This window comes from Pagrus pagrus (assembly GCF_965226575.1).
Source record: "Pagrus pagrus genome assembly, chromosome: 22".
NCBI lineage: Eukaryota > Metazoa > Chordata > Actinopteri > Spariformes > Sparidae > Pagrus > Pagrus pagrus.
Genome location: NC_140204.1, coordinates 3,169,631 through 3,191,653, shown reverse-complemented (window position 1 = coordinate 3,191,653; position 22,023 = coordinate 3,169,631). Strand labels below are relative to the sequence as shown.

The 22,023-nt window shown below is 44.5% G+C and overlaps 4 protein-coding genes across 5 annotated transcripts; 2 read left to right on the top strand and 2 right to left on the bottom strand.

The window, feature by feature from the left end:
* Positions 1-280: 280 nt before the first annotated feature.
* LOC311251147 (type II inositol 3,4-bisphosphate 4-phosphatase-like) lies at positions 281-15,374 on the bottom strand. Of its 2 annotated transcripts, XM_084343468.1 has the most exons (26): positions 15,280-15,374; positions 14,663-14,847; positions 14,396-14,454; positions 14,160-14,241; positions 13,347-13,586; positions 12,331-12,378; positions 11,905-12,002; positions 11,670-11,792; positions 8,392-8,471; positions 6,781-6,874; positions 6,559-6,628; positions 6,224-6,371; positions 6,013-6,143; positions 5,809-5,916; positions 5,585-5,693; positions 5,101-5,266; positions 4,826-5,014; positions 4,592-4,742; positions 4,308-4,510; positions 3,802-3,925; positions 3,587-3,713; positions 3,267-3,407; positions 2,224-2,321; positions 1,817-1,914; positions 1,535-1,689; positions 281-686 (listed from the first exon to the last, which is right to left on the bottom strand). In XM_084343468.1, exons 2-26 carry the CDS (start codon positions 14,781-14,783, stop codon positions 554-556), a joined length of 3,096 nt encoding a protein of 1,031 aa, XP_084199594.1. In that variant the 5' UTR covers positions 14,784-14,847; positions 15,280-15,374; the 3' UTR covers positions 281-553. The 2 variants fall into 2 exon arrangements, with proteins under 2 accessions (XP_084199594.1, XP_084199595.1); XM_084343469.1 differs by lacking the exons at positions 11,670-11,792; positions 11,905-12,002; positions 12,331-12,378; ... (3 more) ...; positions 14,663-14,847; positions 15,280-15,374 and adding an exon at positions 10,152-10,742.
* A 1,159-nt stretch (positions 15,375-16,533) lies between these two features.
* Positions 16,534-18,257, top strand: LOC311251168 (histone H2B 1/2-like). Its single transcript, XM_084343503.1, has one exon. The coding sequence runs from the start codon at positions 16,680-16,682 to the stop codon at positions 17,046-17,048; it is 369 nt and encodes a 122-aa protein (XP_084199629.1). The 5' UTR covers positions 16,534-16,679; the 3' UTR covers positions 17,049-18,257.
* Positions 18,258-18,402: 145 nt separating this feature from the next.
* On the top strand, positions 18,403-19,919 carry LOC311251167 (histone H2A-like). The gene has a single exon (XM_084343502.1). The coding sequence runs from the start codon at positions 18,687-18,689 to the stop codon at positions 19,062-19,064; it is 378 nt and encodes a 125-aa protein (XP_084199628.1). The 5' UTR covers positions 18,403-18,686; the 3' UTR covers positions 19,065-19,919.
* Positions 19,920-20,715: 796 nt separating this feature from the next.
* LOC311251165 (histone H3.2) lies at positions 20,716-21,556 on the bottom strand. The gene has a single exon (XM_084343500.1). The coding sequence runs from the start codon at positions 21,547-21,549 to the stop codon at positions 21,139-21,141; it is 411 nt and encodes a 136-aa protein (XP_084199626.1). The 5' UTR covers positions 21,550-21,556; the 3' UTR covers positions 20,716-21,138.
* Positions 21,557-22,023: the final 467 nt, after the last annotated feature.

Sequence of the window (22,023 nt, the reverse complement as noted above, 5' to 3'; positions counted from 1 at the left end):
TGGGAAAGACGACAGCGGCATTTTCTTTATATATATATATACACATATATTTGGTTTTTAAAGGTGCCATGTAAGAAATGTTGTTTCAAAAATTCAAAAATTAACCAGAATGTGAAATAAGACCTTTGACATTACGACGTTTATGTATTATTTTAGAGATATCTAATGAAGTAACATGCTAACCAGCTAGCAACAGCCTGTTCTGGTCCAACACTCCTGTGTTTGTGTTGTAAAACACAACAACCCTCATTATAAATCACAAAATAAGAGACATGCAACAAACCTTAGGCAGGGTTTTAATCCAGCATAAGAATATAATACTGCCTGGTTCTGAGACCCTACAGGTCCGATAGGGCCCTGCATCAGTACACTTTTGTTTTAAACTTTTTTAAATCTGACAGAAATCAAGTGGTCATTTGTTGCAGAAACATGTTTGTAAATCAAACACCTGCAGCCAGTGAACATAAAAATAACATTTACACATTTATAAAACAAACACACACTTTACATGATAAAACAATCTTATCATAAAAAAAAACTAAAAAATAAAGTGTCAGTGTGTCGACGATCCGAAGCTGCCGTCTGGAGGTCGGTACAGTTTGGGGAAGGTGAGGAGCTGAACGCCGCTGAAGGCGAACTTCCTGCTGCCCACGTTCTTCTGCACGTTCTCCATCCTGCAACCATCCCTGCGCACGCACACACACACACACACACACACACACACACACGCACATCGTAGAAAGACGTGCACACAGTCAACAGTGAGTTGACACACAGACATGCATGTATAATAAATTAAAGGAGCAGTTCACCCAAAAATAAACAATCCAGTCAACATCTCCTCCCTCCATGCTGATATAAAGTCAGGTGAAGTCTCGTAGTCCACAGAACATTTCTGGAGCTTCACAGTAAAACAGAGTTGCAGCGTTCTGCTAAACAACTGAAGTATCTGGCCCGTTCCTGCATGAGGCCCTATAACATTTTGGGAAAATGCTCATTAATAAAAGCAGACGTCAGTGTCGTCTATATACTTTGTTCCCAGTGTTCCCAGTCTGTGCTGCTCTACTGGTATTTGGCCATCAGTATAACCAGGCTGAGGATGAGCCAAATCACCAGCAGGTGAGAGGTCACCAGGAGGAAGGCCACCGGGTACAGGTGTCGTCTGGGAGCTTTAGGGGCCAGACACAGCGGGACCCCCGAGGGAGGCTCCCCGGGCTCTAACCCACAGACTGTGATCCCTGACTGGGTATAACAACCCAGCATCTGCCCCAAGGACAGACGAGACCTGGAGGAGTGTGTGTGATGAAGAGAAGAAGACAGGAAGAAGAGAAAAGAAAAGAAAAGAAAAGAAAAGAAAAGAACGTGGATGAAAGAAAAAGAAGAGAGAACAAGGAAACAAAAAACAAAAGAAAGGTTAAACTGAGAACAGAAAAATAAGAGGGGAGGAAATAAGGACAAAGGAGGAAGGTGAGGAGGAAGGTGAGGAGGAAGAAGTGAGGAAGAGTCCGGTCGTGTGTTTCAGGTGTAAACGAACCTCCTCATGCAGTCGAGGGCGGTGCTGAAGTGCTGCTGGCTGAGTGTGTGTCGCTCCCTCAGTAACACACACTGCTCCAGCGTCACCGACATCGCTGTGCGGTCCTTCGCACTCTTACAGCTCGTCAGACGCACGCCGTTCACCTTACGACACACCTGAACACACACACACACACACACACACACACATTTTATCAGGAGAAACACTTCACTCTGTTAGCTCAGTTTTTGGGCTCCACTTTGTTCTCCAGCTGGTCTCTGACAGACCGTCGACTCGTCTTACCATAGCAGCGATCCACAGAACCTCCACGTTCTTCCTCTTCCTGGTTTCTACGCTGCGATCCAAAGAGGACAACAGGTCCGATAGTGACTGGATACCAGCTGACAGAGAGAGAGGTTCAGTCTGACAGACTTTTCTAACAGTAAATCCTTCTTCTTCGTTAGTTTCTACTCTGCATCCGTCTTTTCACACAAGAATCACAAGATGACGGACCTCGATGTTAGCAGTGTGAATATACGTTTGACTATTGAAATCCTTTGTTTCAGCTGATGTCCAGGTCAAAATGGGAGAAAATCTGATCAATTTGGTCTCACAACATTATTATCAAGAAACCAAGGTGAGAAATCTGAAAATATAATATCTCCAGGGACTGAAAACACTGTAAAGCTTTAAAACAAACACAGTCTCACCCATGTGAGGCAGTGTGTCCCTCAGACTGTGACAGTAAGCTCTGAGACGCTCACAGCTCTGCTGGTTCACTCGCTCCTGCAGCGAGCTGTCGCCAAACCTGAAACAAGCAAACATTCACTTTGTAAACTGACATGACGTTTATCCACACGATGTCTGCAGGTTACAGTCAGCAGGTTACAGTGAGCAGGTTACAGTCTGCAGGTTACAGTCTGCAGGTTACAGTCAGCAGGTTACAGTCTGCAGGTTACAGTGAGCAGGTTACAGTCTGCAGGTTACAGTCTGCAGGTTACAGTCAGCAGGTTACAGTCAGCAGGTTACAGTCTGCAGGTTACAGTCAGCAGGTTACAGTCAGCAGGTTACAGTCAGCAGGTTACAGTCTGCAGGTTACAGTCTGCAGGTTACAGTCAGCAGGTTACAGTCAGCAGGTTACAGTCTGCAGGTTACAGTCAGCAGGTTACAGTCAGCAGGTTACAGTCTGAAGGTTACAGTCTGCAGGTTACAGTCAGCAGGTTACAGTCAGCAGGTTACAGTCAGCAGGTTACAGTCTGAAGGTTACAGTCAGCAGGTTACAGTCTGAAGGTTACAGTCTGCAGGTTACAGTCAGCAGGTTACAGTCAGCAGGTTACAGTCAGCAGGTTACAGTCTGAAGGTTACAGTCTGAAGGTTACAGTCAGCAGGTTACAGTCAGCAGGTTACAGTCTGCAGGTTACAGTCAGCAGGTTACAGTCAGCAGGTTACAGTCAGCAGGTTACAGTCTGAAGGTTACAGTCAGCAGGTTACAGTCAGCAGGTTACAGTCAGCAGGTTACAGTCAGCAGGTTACAGTCAGCAGGTTACAGTCTGCAGGTTACAGTCAGCAGGTTACAGTCAGCAGGTTACAGTCTGAAGGTTACAGTCTGCAGGTTACAGTCAGCAGGTTACAGTCAGCAGGTTACAGTCAGCAGGTTACAGTCTGAAGGTTACAGTCTGAAGGTTACAGTCAGCTGACTGTACTTACATGTATGCGTGTGTGTGTGTGTGTGTGTGTGTGTGTGTGTGTGTACCTCTCAGCCAGACTCTGCTGCTGGTTGATTCCAATGTTGAACAGAACAGGATGAACTCGTATCAAACGTCCCTCTCTCAGTTCCCGGGGCAACGACCCGAAGGTCTCCGGCGGCAACGGGACCTCGACAACCAAACTGCCCCTGCAGGGAGATGAAGGCCAGAGATCTGTTAATGAAGATATGGATGCAGAGGAGGCGGAGCTTCCTCTTTTCATTCCTATGAGAGCTCCCCGTGGCTTCACAAACACACACTGTGCTGTGGGTGCACTTTCTGTGTGTGTGTGTGTGTGTGTGTGTGTGTGTGTGTGTTTGCGTCTCACCATACTCCCCTGAGCGTCGGCAGCAGGTCGTCTGGTTGTTCTGTTCTGGCCTCGGTGACAGTGAACGCAACACTGCTCAGGTCAGCCACACCCACCTCCATGTCCTCCAGCATCCCCACCTCGTCACCTGACACACACACACACACATCATGTAAGTCTATATACAGTATGTAGACCAGGTTAGTGTGTGTGTGTGTGTGTGTGTGTGTGTGTACCGTAGGTGCTGAGCAGGCCTTCAAGCTGAGCCAGGACTCCAACTGAGTGAAGCTGCTGCAGAAAGTCCGGATCCTCCAGACCTCCATACAGCTTCAACACGAAGCCACACACCACTGCTGACAGCTGACACACACACACACACACACACACACACACACACACACACACAGGAAGTTACAGGATGGTTCCCGAACAGATTTCAGCAGCCTCATCTTGAAATCCTTCAAGAGTTTCCACAGAGTCTGTTGAAGGTAGCCAGAGGTGGACGGATCTCTGACATCACCTGCAGGTGTGTGAGGGGACACCTGAGGCAGGAGTTTGGGTTTTCTTCTATTCTTTGTCAGTTAGTGGAGTCAGAGAGTCTTTATTTAAACACATGCAGACGGTTTGTTTAAACAGAAAAATAAGCCAAACAAAATGAGAAGAGTTTTTCCTCCGGCCTGTGAAAAAGATGCCTCATGTAAATAATCTATAAGATATTTATGTCAGTAACTCTCTCTCTCACCGCCTGGCTGAAGACGGCGTGGCGTCTCTGCACGATGTGTGCAGGTCCCTGAGCGACAGTCCCCGTCACCGCCCCCTGCAGGACCACGAAGGTCATGGCGGTCCGGGCCTTATCCACCGCCTCGCGCACACAGTCCCTGAGAGTGACCACCAGGGGGAGCAGCTGCTCCTGCCAGGAGGAGGCAGAGGAGGAGGAAGGGGAGGCTGCAGGAGACGGACCGGTTCATTACCAGGTTCAATCCAATCAGCGTCATTTCATTATAACACACAACGATAAAGTCTCACCGGTGTTCTGAGAGTTTGTGTCCCCGGTGGTTTCCTGCTGCTCTGATGATGATGATGTCATCACCTGTGGGCGCTCCTCCCGCCCCTGCAGCCGGTCGCCCATGGCGATGATGCAATTGAGGCTCATGGCGACGTTCGCCCACGCCCTGTCCTACACAAACACACACGTATTAAAACCAAACCGACTGATCTCTGGGTCCGACACGAGAACATCAAACAAACACTCCAACTTGCCCACTCCTCCTCGTCGTACTCGTCCTGTTGCCGTAGCGAGCTCTGTCCCTCCTGATTGGCTGTCGTGCTGTCACACAGCGACCCGTTGCTGTGCACGTGGCTGCTGCTGTCGTCTGAGCGCTGGTTGTGGATCAGCACCAGGGCGCTTTTCACCAGCTCGTCTTTGAGCGCGTGAACAAACAGCTCTGTCTGAGTGAGAGGGAGGGAAACACTTTGTATCACATCTCTGTCTCTTCAGGACGTCACCTGTGTTCTTCTTCTTCTTCTCTCCTCACCTGCTGCGTCAGGCCGTCCAGAACCTGCTGCAGCCGGGACACGTTCAGCTCCAGAGAGACCGACAGCAGCTCCTCAGCCAGGCCGAACACCAGAGGCTGCAGCTGGGCCACGCTGGACAGAACCTCCCTCGCCCTGGAGCTCTCGTCCCGGGAGTAAGAGACCGAGCTGAGGGGGAGAGAGGGGGGAGAGAGGGGGGAGAGAGGGGGAGGGGGAGTTTAATTACATCGTCACTAAAAGGAGCATCTGATGACATCACTCTTTCCTCTTTAACATTTTCCTGTTGTATTTAAACGTTTAGAGGATCCTGATGAAAAGCGTCTCAACAAACGTCACATGTGATCTGATCTACAACAGCGTCACTAATCCTGACAGAGATTATAGAGATTATAATCTACAGGCAACAATATGAAGAGAGGATGAAGAAGGAGAGGAACACTGCACACACACACACACACACACACACACACACACACACACACACACCTGTCTCTGTGGTTCGTGTGTTTGCTCAGCAGTCTCTTCAGGCCTCCATGTTTGAAGGCTTGATGATGATCAGCCGGAGCTCCGAACGTTATCACCTCGTACCAAACACCTGCAGAGAGACGCTGCTACAGTTACAGACAAGAACACTGGAGAAGAAGAAGAAGAAGAAGAAGCAGAAGAAGAAGAAGAAGAAGAAGCAGAAGCAGAAGAAGAGGAGTCTGAACCTGAGCTGTCAGGACTGGTGGCCTCCATCCTCTGTGAGTGCAGGTTGGTTGGAACAAACTGAAGGTGTTTGTCAGATTTACTGCTGCTCGACTTGAAGCAGGACGAGACTGTAAACAAACATCAGTAAACAAACAAATTAACAAACTAATCCATTAATCGTTGCTCCTCTCGCTCTGATGTCGTGGCCCTTTAATCATCTTCACCTGAGAGTTTGTCGAGCTCAGCGAGTGTTTCATGATAACAGCTGATCAGGTGGTTACAGTGATTGACGACATCACGGCGGAGCCCGTTCCAGTGGGGTGAAAGGTCACCGAGCTCCTTCACCTCCTGGACCCTGAGGAAGAGACGAACACGGGCTGGTTTGAGATGAATGAACTGAGAACGGACGACTTCAGTAAGAAGACAAACACAGACCTGCTCGTGTGCTCGTGTATGAGCGCGCTCAGTAGCTGTCTGGGTAAAGAGAACGACAGCGGCGTCTCCGACATCTGTTCCCGGACCAGCAGCCATCTTTGATCCTCTGTCTGAAACCTGTACACCTTACACACCTGAGCACACAGCACTGCACACACACACACACACACACACACACACACACACACACACACACACACACACACACACACACACACACAGACTCGTCTCATAAAGCTGCTTCACTGCAGAGCATCACTGTGTGTGTGTGTGTGTGTGTGTGTGTGTGTGTGTGTGTGTGTGTGTGTGTGTGTGTGTGTGTGTCGGTGTCTCACCTGCTCTCATCATCGGACTGTTTTCTTTGTCGTGGAAGGAGCTGTGAAGGCTGTCGCACAGCGCGGGACACTGAGGACAGGAAGACGTATGAAGTAGGTGAAATGTTTAGAAATACTTCTCTAGTTCCTTCTTCTTGACCTCGCTCTTCCCCTTTACCCCTCAGCTCAGTGCTTCCTGTGACCTACAGTCCAGGCTGACGGGAACTTCTCCTCTCGTCTCACCTTGTGCTCAGGAGGAGTCTTGTCCTCGCTCTCTCCCTCCATCTGCAGACGGGACACCTTCACCTCCCCGACCTCGTTCACTCCGTCCATCGTCCTGATGAGAAGACAGGAAAGACACAAACATGGCTGAATGCTGAGGCAGATGTTCACCTCCAGCAGGACAACGAGTTCTCTCCTGTGTTTGACTGATGCTAATTCATCTAATCACGTCACTCTTTCACTTCCTCTCTCTGTCCATTGGTCTTTTCTTTTTAAATATGAAAAGCTTCTGAGACAAAAAAAATCCAAGTAAAATATAACTTAAAAAACAAACTAGCATTGCTAAACTAACTACCCTATCTAACCAGAAATACAGCTATTTAACTAGCTACCTCAGATAGCGACTATCCCACTAGTGAAGAGATAACTAGAGAGAGCTATTAGCATCACTAAAAGGCTGACAAACAACTAGCAAGACAAATTACAGGAGACAAAATGTAGGACAAAGCTGGTCATCGCTGTTGTCAGTACAAGGTTAACTAGAAACAAAACAGCTAGCGAGACAATGCTAAGTACATAGAAATAAAATAACTAGCAAGACAACACTACCCAGAACAAGCTAGCAAGTGGGAAAAAACTAGAAACAACTCAATAACAAAAGCTAACTACAAATGAGGTAACTAACAGGACAAAGTTAACAAGAACAAGACAACTAGCAAGACACTGCTAACTAGAAACAAACATGACTAGTAGGACGAGGTTAAATAGAAACAAGATAACTAGAGAGACAAGATAGCGAACACAACCAAGACACACTAACTACAGAGCAGATAACCAGAATAGCAAGCTAACAAGTTTACATACATCTTAACTCCTCTGCAGCACAGTGAGATGTCTGACTCTGTTGTGATGTTGTCAAAGATCAGAAAAGAAAAGAGACTAAAGTACCTGCTGTATCCTCTGAGAACACATCAAGCAGCAGCATGAAGCTCCATAACTGCCAACCTGTCCCAGAGGTATGTGTTAACAGTCAGACACACCTGGAGGAGCCGTGCCAGCGTGGACACACCTACTGAAACACCTACTGACCCACGCTACACAGATCGCTCTCTGTCCGCCCTGTGTCTCCGTCTCATCCTCCGGAGGTGTTGTCATGTGAAAGCAGGAAGAGATTGATTTTTCTGCTCTCTGCGGAGGTGGAGCCGCACACTCCCCATCTCACTTCCCCATGTGGCAACAGGTATCCAAGCAACAGACAATCAGGTGACACTGACAACTGTGTGAAATCTCTATGACGTGACGCTCATTCATGTCACTCCAGAACAGAGCAAGGAGAACGTGTGGTGGCTGAACATGCAAACAGTCAACATGGATGTGATGCATGATATGCATTCAGGACGAACTGTTGGTGGCCTCCTCTTAAACAAGACAACCAGCAGGACAACATAGAAACACAAACTAACCTGCTGGACAACTTTACCTAGAGATGAAGCTATGTAGAAACAATGTTAGCTAGAGGAGGAGCTAGGAGCTGTTTTTGCTGTGAATGAAGCTAAAAGAAACGTGAGAATAACAGATGTAAGGTGATGGGTGGTGATGGGTGGTGATGGGTGGTGATGGGTGCTGTGTTACCTGAGGCTCATGGAGATGTGAGGCTCCTTGGACCTGAGCAGATCTCTGATGGAGAACGAGGTGAAGCCCAGAAAGCTCCTCTAAGAAAGAGAGAGATGCTTTATCTCACATCAAACGGGGACATTTTACTGCTCTAATCCAGACATAATCCAGCTATGAGACGTATCCAGACAGTGTGGAGTCACATCAGAACAGTCGTAGGAAAACGTTGCGGTCCTTGTTTGTTAGAAACACATGCGAATTCACCGCCGACAGGACGAACGGCCTCAAATAACACGCAGGAGGAATCAAACTCCAGGTTACATAAAGGGCTGTCGCACAGGTTTAAACTCCTCTTAACGTCCTGTGATATTAATTAATGAATGTCCCATTCTGTCTGACTCTCACACACACACACACACACACACACACACACACACACACACACACACACACACACTCAAGGCCACGCACCAGAGACGGGCACAGTGAAGGCATTAAACTCATCACTCTGTTGCCATGAGGATAATCAGGAGCTCAGAGGATTAACCTTGTTAGTGAAAAGCACTCATCAGACACCAGATTCACTCGCTGTCACCAGCGCTTCATCAAACTGAGCTAAAACACACTCAACTTCTTTTACTCTTGTATTTCTATTGTGTTTATTTTACTCCTGTTAAACGAGTCTGATATTCAAGAGTGTGAAAGTAAAAAGTAATCGAGTACAGGCTCTGACATGTACTCAGAGTATCAAAGTAAAAGTCTCCCTCTGAAGGACATCTGTGGTCAAAGCTAACTGAAGCTCACGTCATATTAATATAATTCAAAGACTATTAAAGTTAAAAGTAGAGTCAGTAGGATTTGTCCCAGCTGTTCCTGAACGCACCACAAAGATAGTTGATTGTTGAATGCATCAAACTAAAGTAACAAGGCTGTTTGAAGCTGTGAGGAGGAGAAAGTTCAGATGTTTGTGTTCAGATGTTTGTGTTCAGATGTAGAGAGGAGAAGTACAGATACCTGAAACATGTACTGAAGTACAGTAACTGAGTATTTGTACTTTGTTACTTCCCACCTCTGATCTTTTATGAAGGGAAACTTAACATCTGTGTGTTGAGAAATGTTTATCAAAGACGTCTGAGGACGTTTACAACAAATTATTGATCAGTAACAAGAATCAAAGTTGTTTTGCAGTTTAACGTCTGACAGGAGAGTGTTTTCAACATGTAGCTGACACTCAAACATTAAAATGATAATGAGGAAACTTTCTATTTCTCAATCAATCAGGAACATTTTGGTGAATTTCACTCATCGTGACAACCTCAACTTTCATCCTTTGTAACAAATCAACAACTCTTTGGGGCTTTTTGTTCGCTGAAGGTGAAACTCATCAGCAAACGATCGTAATTAATTGTCTTCTCTCCGATCTGTTAATCAGCTCATTGATCAGCTCGCTGCAGCCCGGAGGGGAAACATTCAGCGGCCGTGTCAGCATGAGATCCTCAAACACAGAACCACCAAACAAACAAACAGGATGTTGAGATGTTAACACCACACACACACACACACACACACACACACACACACACACACTTGCCACATTTCCTGGTTTGCAGCTGAAGGTTTAGGTAACACACACACACAGTGAGCTAATCTGTCTCACTGAGTTCTTGAACAAAACAAGAGGCTTTAAGATTAAATGTTAATCCCAAACAAACCTGCACACACACACACACACAAACACACACACACACACACACACACACACACACACACTTCTCTACCTGTCCAGCAGAGGAGCTGTTCTCTCCTGGTGGACAGAAACATTTGGTGCACGAGATCATCGCTTTCTGCATCTCCGGAAAAAATAAGAAACAAAAAAACCCACTTCCTTCCTGTTTACTTCCTGTTGTATTTCCTGTTGTCTTACATCAGCCGACGCATAATTTTTTTAAATAACAGCTGGAGAACGTAAAGCTCACACGGTGCAGCCTGCAGGTTTCAAAGCCGATCCTACAAAATAAAAACAGGCGCAGGAAGTTTGAACAAACATAAACTGCTGCAGGTAACAATCAGATAGAAAACAAAGTGAGCTGAAGGGAAAACAGACCTGAAGCTTAATATTTAAGACGCGTGTTAGGAAAATAAAGTGTCAGAGAGCTTAAAATAGTTTAAGACGCATTAAAAAATCATCCCACAAAGGTCAGCAACTCGATATTGACATCGACTTTATTCTTTTATCCGTTTACGACACTTCGTCAGAGTGAAAGTACGTCTACTTTGTCCTATAAAGTTTGTTCAAGCCTTCGTGAGCTGCTGTGACTTCTGATCTTTGTCCTCCGCTCACTGCTGCGTCTTTAACCTGCAGTTATAAACACTTTTATATAGTTACAATAGAAAATGTTGAAGATCACCAGACTACGAGTAGAGCGAGAGAGGCTACGATTACCGTTGCAGACACAATGCTACCACACCAGCACTTGTCTTGTGAATTATAATATTTTTCGTTAAACAAAAGGAGAAAAAGTTCTCAGATCTAAATCTTAACGCACCGATGAAATGAAATCTTACTCTACGATCTCAGAGAGTCAAACAAACGACAGTGCGAAGTGAAATCTGTCGGCAGCCGCAGCTAAAAGACGATTTCTCTTGCTCTCTTCCTGCCACATAACGGATTAACAGACAGTAACAATGCAGAGAAAAATAAAAGAGAGACTGAGAAGAAGAAAAGCGAGAACCGAGGAAACGGAAGAATCCGGACAAAATAATCCATTAATGCTGAAAAATCCTGCGGTCGTCTCCTCTGCAGAAGACTAACACACACCGGCCCAGTATCTCTGCTCCCTCCATCACCTTTTCCTCCTCCTCTTCGGTCATGGCCGACAGGATTAAAACCCCACTGGCATCATGGGAAATATGCAGATTAGCGAAGCGCCCGGTGGGCAGCTCGGGGCAGATTTACAGGAAAGAAAAGAGGCGAAAAAAAGAAGAAAAAAACGGAAATAACCATTTATCTAAAACCTCTTTCTCTCTGTGGCTGTCCTCGTTTTACCTTCTCTCTCTCTCTCTCTCTCTCTCTCTTTGTGTGTGTGTGTGTGTGTGTGTGTGTGGAGATTAACTGAATTGAGAGAGAGAGTGTGTGTGTTGGAAAGCTACCACTGCTGGTATTACACATGAACACATCCTTTGCTCTAATCCTCTTATATACACTATTTTTCAGACACACACTCTCTCTCTCTCTCACACACACACACACACACACACACACACACACACACACACACACACACACACTCACTCACCGCGGTGTGTGTTGTCGGCTCCTCCGCGTGGTAAACGGTAACTTTGATTCTGCTGTGATGGTGGAGAGGACAGTCGCCACAGAAACTCACTGATGTTAGAAACACACCGTCGACATTCGCCCCCTGAAACACACACACACACACTTTTAAATACAACCTGTTGTTACAATGTCCTATTGTTTTGTGTGTGTGTGTGTGTGTGTGTGTGTGTTTGTGTGTGTGTGTGTGTGTGTACCTGAACTGCCTCGGCACAGGGGTATTTCCTGAGTGTGTGTGTGTGTGTGTCGATCACTGAAACTTGAACCTGGACTCTGGCTGCCACGGTAACCACACCTACAGAGAGAGAGAGAGTGTTGACATAGGAGAGTGTGTGTGTGTTTGTGTGCGTGTGTGTAGGAAAAGGAAAACACAATTTCATCCTGTTTCACTTTGTTTGTATTTGGCGGACCCTGCCACCTTTCTAGCTTACAAACTAGCCGTGGGCTAACTGGTTAGCATGCTAACTGCTATTTTTCTCTGTAATGCAATAAAATACGTCTTCAGCACAACATTAACGCTGATACTTCTTTATAGTCTGTTGATAACAACAAACTGATGTGTGTGTGTGTGTGTGTGTGTGTGTGTGTGTGTGTGTGTGTGTGTGTGTGTGTGTGTGACATACCGACTCTCAGGTGCAGTGGGGTGACTTTAGCAGCAGGTCCGGCTCCACCTTGTGGCCACAAAGCAACATGACATCAACACGCAGGCTGAAAACACTGACCTCTAATAAAACACGCTGACACAAACATTTAATATGACGACAACTGAAGGTTATAAAACATCCTGACACAAAGGTCACTTTCAAACATCTTGTAGCTTTAATAAATGTGCAAGATGTTTGTTAACTGTTGTGTAAACCTGCCTGTCAGGTTGTATCTGTCTCAACATGTTATGAAGTGTAACAGTTAGATGAACCTGAGCTGGTTTGACACACAGCACATCTGTTATTATCTTCATCAGTCATTGAACTACAGTTATAATGCTGTGGCCTTCATTCAAACCCCGCTGTCAGGAGCTGATGGACATTTTGTTGCATGATTCATCTTGTAAACTCACTCCAGAGATTATATCTTGTTGTGTGTGTGTGTGTGTGTGTGTGTGTGTGTGTGGGTGGGTTTAGTTGGCATTAACTTTTCTTGTTTTGTGTGTTTACTTCTGCAAAACTCGACAGGAAGTCGATTTTGTCCCCTACTGCACATGTGGGGTGTTTTCTACAAATGACTGCAGTGTTTCCTGTGAGGACTCTAAAAATATCCGCAGCAGGTTTTACACTTCTAGAAACTCCAGTCGAGGTTCAGCTACTTCACCCTCAGACCTCAAGATCAGAACACTTATAATCCAGACTATTATAATCTATATCTTATCTGCTAAGTCTATTATTGACACATAAAAACAGGTATTATCATTATATGACCAAATAAACTGTTTAGAAACTGTGGTTGTATCCAAACTGACTGACTGGTGTTTAAATAAAAGATCTACGACTGGATGACGACTACATCTAAATTATTGATGTTTACAGAAGAGTTTTATTTGTAAACAAAGAAGAAAACAGGACAATATTTAACGTTGCAATCTGCTGATGGACACCAATAATAAAACATGTAACATGTTTCTAATCATTAAACTGATACTGACCTGCAGCTTCAGCTTCAGCATCCTCCAGGCTTCTGTCTCCCCCACAGAGAGAAGTAGTGTGTGTGTGTTGTTGCTGTGGTTGTGTGTGCCGGGCGGTGTGTGTGTCGATGAGTGTGCGGAGGTGTGTGATGCGTCGTCTCAGCATCTCGGTGTTGGCGTCTCTCAGGACGCCGAGCCAGGAAACACAATCTGCAGAGCTGCTGCACTCGATGAAGACGCAAGGGTCACCACTCTCAAAGCCTGGACACGCACACACACACACAGACACACACACACACACACACACAGACACACACACACACACACACACACACACAGTACAATATGTAAGAATTTTACTTTAAAACATTAAAAAATTAACTACAATTATCAACAGAATGTGAAGAAATAGCAGTTTGGTTATGACAGATATGTCTATGAATCATGTTGCAGACACATCGACTGAAGTTAGCATGCTAGCACACAGTGCGGACACACTCGAGGCAGCTAATAGGACCACTAGCTACACAGCTAACTGAGCTAAGTAGCTAATAGCAGCTACAGACAATATCGAACGGTAGAAAACAAAAGGGAACCGAAAAGAACAAAAAGGGGAACAGAAGAGAACGATAAAGGAGCAGAGGAAAGAACACAGAACAGAGAAGAAGATAGAGACACGTAACTGAAAATAAAACAAGAGAGCAGAAGAGAACGAAACACGACAAAATGAAACAGAACTGAAGGGAACACAAACGAGAACAGAGGAGAACATAAGGGAACACAAGAGAACCAGACATCATATAACAGAGCAGAGTGTCAGTGTGTGTTACTCACTGACGGCCAGTCGTCTGTCATCATCTGGAAGCTTCATGACTTCACATCTCTCCAACAGCAGAACCTCCTCGAGCCTACCACCCTGCACACACACACACACACACACACACACACACACACACACACACACACACACACACACACACACACACTTTGGGTTAATGTTCCACGTTCTCCTCTCATGTTGCAGAACAAAAACACTGCTTCTCCCCTGTCTCCGTCTCCGTCTCTCTCACCTGTTTGTTGAGGACGAACAGCAGGTTCCCTCTCAGCCGACAGAACTTCTCGCTGAGATCTGACACAGAGGAGGATGTTAGAACACGCACAGAGGAACCTTTACGTTCTATTAGAGGCTGTTCTTCTGTTGGTCACACACACGTTCCAGGAAGTAAAGTCAGAGTGAGTCAGGGGACGGAAATACATAGAGATGATGAGAGGAAGGGAAGAGACGGGGACATGTAGCATGAACGGAACAGACCAGAACCGAACAGAACCCGTCTGACCTCTCTGCTGTCGGCCCACCCGCAGCGTTCCTTCTCTCTGGAAGTTTCCAGATGTTTCCTCTCTGGACAGAAACAGCAGCTGTCTGTGGTTCACCCTCAGCTTCATCCTCCTCATCTTCATGCATCTTCCTCAGGACACATCAACTGTCTGCTGGCTCCATCATCATCGTCACCATCCTCAGGGTCTGAGTACAGCCACACAGGAGTATAAATACACGTGTACTGCAGTATTATGGGCCTGAGGAACATTTCTAACATGGAGGACATGTGGTCACTGTTTGTGTCTGATGAAGGTTACAGCAGCTGTCAAATTAAAAAACGTAGCATGACAACAAATGCATGAACATTAAGATAAAAACACGGTAGTAACATTACAATAACATTCATTATGAAACGACTAGCCTCATTATACCTGAATACCGGTGAGTTTAAATTAAATAAAGTTTTAATCACTCAGCTCACTTCATCTGGAGCTGACAGCCGTTAGCGTTCAACCCGTTAATGCTAGTTTGTTGACACGAGTGAAACCTCAAACGTCATAAAACGGCTTCATGTGACATAAAGTGAACACGATCCAACATTTTTTACCACTGCAGAGGTTTAACGGCAGCTCTTACCGGCAGAAAAAGCAGGTTTCTGGGCTCAAAACCAACTTGTGACCGTTGTTTGGGCTGGGAGGAAGCCATAGCGTGAAAACCTCTGGACCATTCAACTCTCGCGAGAGCTGCCTGTCCTCTCGGCTGCGCTGCTCTCGGAGCGCCACAAGATGGCGGATGTGTTCAGTGCATGGATGTATTATTAGTTATATTGGTTATATTATAGATCCATGGTTCAGTGTTTGTTGTCCTTCGTTTTGTCTGTTTCAGTGTCGGCTCATCGAGAACAGTGAAAACGGCGTCAAATTCCTTCTACATGTGAACATATTTGGTCAATAAAGCTTATTCTGACTCTGAAATAGCTGAAAATATCAAAGTATTTCACTTTTTGGCTATTCAATGGGATCATTTGTCCAAGAAAAGACAGACAGACAGTACCTTCTCTGTCTGGGTGATAAAATCCTCCTCTGACATCCTGAGCTCTGATGATGGAATAAAACTACATTTACTAAGTATGGTAGAAGTATATACCTCAAAGTACAAGTACTTGTACTTTATTCTGCCTCTCTACAACAATCTGGAGGCAAATATTGTACATTTTACTTCACCCTACTACATTTATTTGATAACTTTAGATACTTATTACTTTGCATATTACATCTGTATCAGAGTTGAAGCAGCATTTTTAAATTATCATTTATTTTGAAACACTGATTCTCCTAATCCGAAAACATATAAAACCATACAGTAGATACTGTACATTTAAAGACATGTATAATGTACTTTAACTCATTTAAGTACATTTACTATCAGATACTTTTACTCAAGAAACTAATCATATGGGTGACATGGTATCTTGTATTCAAATATTTTCCATCACTGGTTTTAAGCAAGCTATACAGGCCTTTTGTTTTTATTTTCGCTGTCATTGTCACTGTTGAACATACCTCATAGTATTTCCAAGCAGCACACTTTAACAAGGAAATGAAAACAAACAGCAACAAATAAACAAAAACAACAGTTAATTATAAAATACAGAGAATTGGGGGGTTTAATCAATATAAAACTCCAGTATTTCAGTCATTTTTTGATTGAAAGAGAGATTTTCAAGTCTTGTTTTAGTGCTACAAAGTTTCTATATCTATATCTTTATTTATATTTGTGAATGTAGAATTAACTACTAGTTTAAATATTAACAGAATAAGTCGACCCGCTGCTGCCGCCTCTGTCTCTTTGTTACTTTCACATTATGGCGCTGAAAGTTCCGCCCCGCCCATGGGCGTGGTTTGTATTGTGTGAGGCGCCGCACTTGGCCAATCATGTGCACGCAACAGCACAGTAACATTTGAATTGTGTGCATATAAATTGAGTGTGCTAACACTGCCTCACTACTCGTTTCAGAAAAGCCAAACTGAAGCAAAATGCCTGAGCCAGGAAAAGCACCGAAGAAGGGATCAAAGAAGGCCGTGTCTAAGGTCTCCAAGACCGGCAAGAAGAGGAGAAGGACCAGGAAGGAGAGCTACGCCATCTACGTCTACAAGGTCCTGAAGCAGGTCCACCCTGATACCGGGATCTCCTCCAAGGCAATGGGCATCATGAACTCCTTTGTGAGCGACATCTTCGAGCGCATCGCCGGTGAGTCCTCTCGCCTGGCTCAGTACAACAAGCGCTCCACCATCACCTCCAGGGAGATCCAGACCGCCGTCCGCCTGCTGCTCCCCGGTGAGCTGGCCAAGCACGCCGTGTCTGAGGGCACCAAGGCCGTGACCAAGTACACCAGCTCCAAGTAAACAGCTGCTGACTACCAACAACACAAAGGTCCTTTTCAGGGCCGCACACTTCCTCTGAGAGCTCTGTTCCTATTATCAGTTACATGATACATCTATTACCGAGACATTTTACATGTTTGTTTCTGACTTCAGGTCAAACTACTCAACAGAATCATCACCACCTGTCCCAGGTTTTAATTTATTCTAATCTGTTTTTAGCAAAAGTTTTACTGAAAAGGCTCAAAATGGCCCTTTAAATTGCAAAATGTGTTACAGCCATCTACAAGTACACATGCACGGTCACTGTCATTTTAGTTATTTCCCTCAATTGTCATTTCAACATCTTTTAAATGTTGACCTTCAGAGTGCTGGTAGTTAAGTCACAAGTTACTACAGGACACGTTACACTCAAACACATGCGGTCAAATTAACTGTCCTTGATTTTGCAAACATCCTGTCTTCAGGATAGCAGCTGAAGTGCAGTTGTGTGGTGACTGTCGTGAAACTGCCACCACACCCACTGAACGGTTTGTTTTGGAGGGAAAGATCTCTGAAGGTGATGACAGACTGGATGAGGCCGGTCAACACACTTCTGAGATTAGGCCTATTGTGTTTTCTGTTGCCTTTGACTGTTTCTGAATAAAAATGTTTTTTTCTACATGTTTGACCTTATTACTTGAATTTACACCTGGGCTAGTGTATGCTCTTTAATGTTACTGCTTTAAACACAAAGGTTGTGCTTATTTTAAATACTCTATGGTGGCATAAAAACTAGCAAAAAAACAATTTTTTCCAGAGATGTCTGATATCTACACCACTTTCATGTGATGGGAGCAAATTCACTGTATATACATAAACACAGGGTTGAGCTTAACCTTCAAAATTAAAGCATTTTCAAAAGTGGTACAGGAACATTTTAAACAAGTTATTAGATATATCATCTTTATTTAAGATACAATTTGTTTGATGTATGATGTCTACACCACCTAGCAACTCCACTGTTAAAATAAATAAATGATAGTGAGGTTAGTGTTTGACCTCAAAATAAAAACATGTTTAAAAGCAGCACAACTGTAATTATCCACACTGAAAATGAAACTGACCATTTTATACTGACTACAAACCAAAGTGACTGCCTCAACGCTATTTTGATAGCCTGATGAAGGTCTTTATGCAGAAACGTTGTTAATAAAAATAATTCTTATAAGTGAACAGCATTTTTGTCCTGATTTTCTCAACTCAAGTTAAAAATATTTGTTTTTCTTATTTTGTAAAAAGAGAAGTTGCCCTCTTATTTCTTATAGATAATTTATGTATGATTTATTATAGTATTTTAATTAATATAATCTTAGATATTCAATTATCTTTTGTGTCTTTCTCCTCTACACATACTGTGGGTTGATTTTAATTTGAAAGGGATGAAAAAAGTACCAGTGAATCACACTTTTGAGCTGCCATGTCTTATTCTGAAACTCCCAAACAGCGCATAGCGGAAGCGTTGTAGTGAATACAGGAAGCTGAGACCAGCTCTCATCTGATTGGCCGATTACAGTAACGTTCAAGCGGACCAATGAACGAGCAGCAGGGTTTCTATATAAGCGCGGATGTAGACGTTGAGAAATTATTCTTCTTCGACTCTCTCGAGAAACAAGCAAGAGAATGTCTGGACGTGGAAAGACTGGAAAGGTGAAGGCCAAGGCGAAGAGCCGCTCATCCCGTGCCGGGCTCCAGTTCCCAGTGGGTCGTGTCCACAGGCTGCTGAGGAAGGGCAACTATGCCCAGCGTGTCGGTGCCGGAGCCCCGGTGTACCTGGCCGCAGTGCTGGAGTACCTGACCGCTGAGATCCTGGAGCTGGCTGGAAACGCTGCCCGCGACAACAAGAAAACCAGGATCATCCCCCGTCACCTGCAGCTGGCCGTCCGCAACGACGAGGAGCTGAACAAGCTGCTCGGCGGAGTCACCATCGCTCAGGGAGGCGTGCTGCCCAACATCCAGGCTGTGCTGCTCCCCAAGAAGGCTGAGAAGGCCAAGAAGTAAAGACCCGGACCCGGAAATCTTCACAAACAAACGGCTCTTTTAAGAGCCACCCACCGCAAACTAAAGACAAACTCCTGTCGCACTTAACAGTAGAAACTCTTAACCTGTAGTCTGATTGTATTCTGAATCAGCTGTTTCAGTAAACAGTCATGACTCAGGTGACTTTAATAACAAGTGTCTATAAGTTTAACTAGTTTTACATGGCGCTTGTCAACATACGCAGCTAATGTGATTTTAGTTGTTCTACAAGCAGAACAACTCACTTGCGTACAGTTAATGTTACAGTTGCTGCAAGATTAAAAACCCATGCATAAACAAATAACTAACAGCATGTCTGCATATACACCACGTAGTTTTGTAAACAAACAATGCACGTAAATTCTGAATTTGTTAATCTACATGAACACAAGGTGAGTAAACAACCAAAATGCTTGTACTTATACATTAGTTTTTATCATAACCCCTTTATCTTATTGTATCAGCAGTTAATATTACAGTAGTGCGTTAGTCTCCCTGTGTAATTCTCCATGTTTCCTCTGTGACTTGTTAAGCACTCTGGATGCATTTAGAAGTCTGAAAGCTGTTTTATAGATAAAGTTTGAATGTCTCGTCAATGTTGAGGTCCCGCGTCAACTTTTCAAACAGACACGTTCAGATAAAAGGAGCGGCTCTTTCATCTGCCGGCTTCTCAAACGGACACGCCCTCAGCCGTTAGTAAACACAGTGACGTCACTGCTCACGGCGCCTTGACGCGCCAAAATTGGAAGTTCGGAATGGACTATAGTTCTACAGGAGGATCAGCTGTTACTGTTCACGACTGGGTTTTATATTCAAATAAAGACAGTGCAGGAGGATACATAACTGTTAAACTTGTTATTTTCTTTCTGCTGTGTTTGTGATTTCCTGCTGGCCTTTTGTTTACATGTTTGTACCTTATTCTGCTACTAAACCTACAGAAACCTACATAATGTCACAACATCTGAAACACACACAAATAATAACAATAATAATAATAATAATAATAACAACAACAATAGTGGATTTAAGTAACATCACAGTATAGCTGTCAAATTGAAGCAGAAGTATTAGTATGAGCATCAAAGTTACCCAAAGTACCAAAAGTACTCATACAGGCCATTTCAGTTTACTTTGAGTGACTATTGATCCTGACAGGGAAACACAGACTACACAGCAGTATGTGGTTTTAAATACAATTATATTGAATCAACTCACAGGGAAAAATAGCAATAATAAAATAAACCTAATAGTATTTCTTTGGGTCGATATTTTTTTTACTTTTTGGAGGATGTCTTTTCATTTGATCCATTATTAAGATCCTGCATACACATATATTTGTCTGTTGTTCTGATGTGTATATAAATGTGTATATTTCCTATGGAGGTTTTGCACGTGAAGATGTTACACATGTACACGTATAGCTCTTTTGTTATAAGTGTGTTTATTAACTGGGCACTGGTGTCGACTGCTTGCATGAACAGAAACATTTCTTGTTCTGTAAACACGGTATGTACCGTACAGACAGATGTTTAACCTTCAAAATAAAAGCTTGTTCAAAAGCAGTACAAGAATATTTCACCATGTTTTATTTTATCTACAAGTTTTGTGTACAACACACACCACACACACCACACACACCACCCCTGATAGTGTGTTTCAGAGGTGAAGGGTAAAAAAACTTGTTGCCAAGTGTTCACTCATGTTTCTGAAACAAGTTTGACCTGGAGATCACCTCAAGCTATTATTGTGCAGATTAGGGGAAACTAGTCAAATATACTATTCACAGTATGTTAACTGTTGTTAATGTCCATATTGTGAAACATGTGTAACGTTGGGGCCTGATGTCAGTTAGCAGCACTTTTGGCTGAGCACGTGGTCACAGAACTCGTCTTGTACCAGATCCTGCAGAAACTATAGATTATAAATTGTAATAAAAACATATAATATAATACATGAATTATTATCTACAGGTCTAATGAAGGAACATGCAGCTCTTCAGATTGAGTATGTGGCTCTTAAAAGAGCCGTTGTGTTGTTAAACAGGTCTGGGGTCAGTTTAAGCTCTCTCTCCACGGATGCGGCGGGCCAGCTGGATGTCTTTGGGCATGATGGTGACCCTCTTGGCGTGGATGGCGCACAGGTTGGTGTCCTCGAACAGGCCGACCAGGTAAGCCTCGCTGGACTCCTGCAGCGCCATGACGGCGGAGCTCTGGAAGCGCAGGTCGGTCTTGAAGTCCTGAGCGATCTCCCTGACCAGGCGCTGGAAGGGCAGCTTACGGATGAGCAGCTCGGTGGACTTCTGGTAGCGACGGATCTCTCTGAGAGCCACGGTACCGGGCCTGTAACGATGGGGCTTCTTCACTCCGCCGGTGGCCGGGGCGCTCTTGCGGGCAGCCTTGGTGGCGAGCTGCTTCCTGGGAGCCTTTCCTCCGGTGGACTTACGGGCGGTCTGCTTGGTTCTGGCCATCTTAGAAGTTCTTCTCTGAAGTCAGTGAAAGAATGAAGTTCCCCTGCGAGCAGCGGGTTTATAAAGGAAGCGCCGGAGCGACGGCAGCGCTGATTGGTCAGGGCGGAGGAAAGCGCGCGCTGTAGCTGATCAACTATTGGAGGAAGACAATTCGAAGTAACCAATCATCTCCACGGCGGCAGGATTCAAACAAACCCCTCCCCCACAACGGCTGTGATGGAGGAAGAAGGCTGTAAACAAGAAGGTGCTGCTGATTTACAGCTCACAGGAGACTCGACCTGATGTTGTGTTGTTTTATACACAATAAACATACATTTAATATCTCTGTTCAGCTTTGATGTCCCTGTTTTTAATTGTTTATCTATTTATATCCTCCTGACAGTTGTTCTCTGAACTGTGTAACAATGAGAGAAACTTAAAAGTGGATTAAACTTCCTGTCCAATGAAGCTTAGTCTGATTCTGAATGGTCTTTA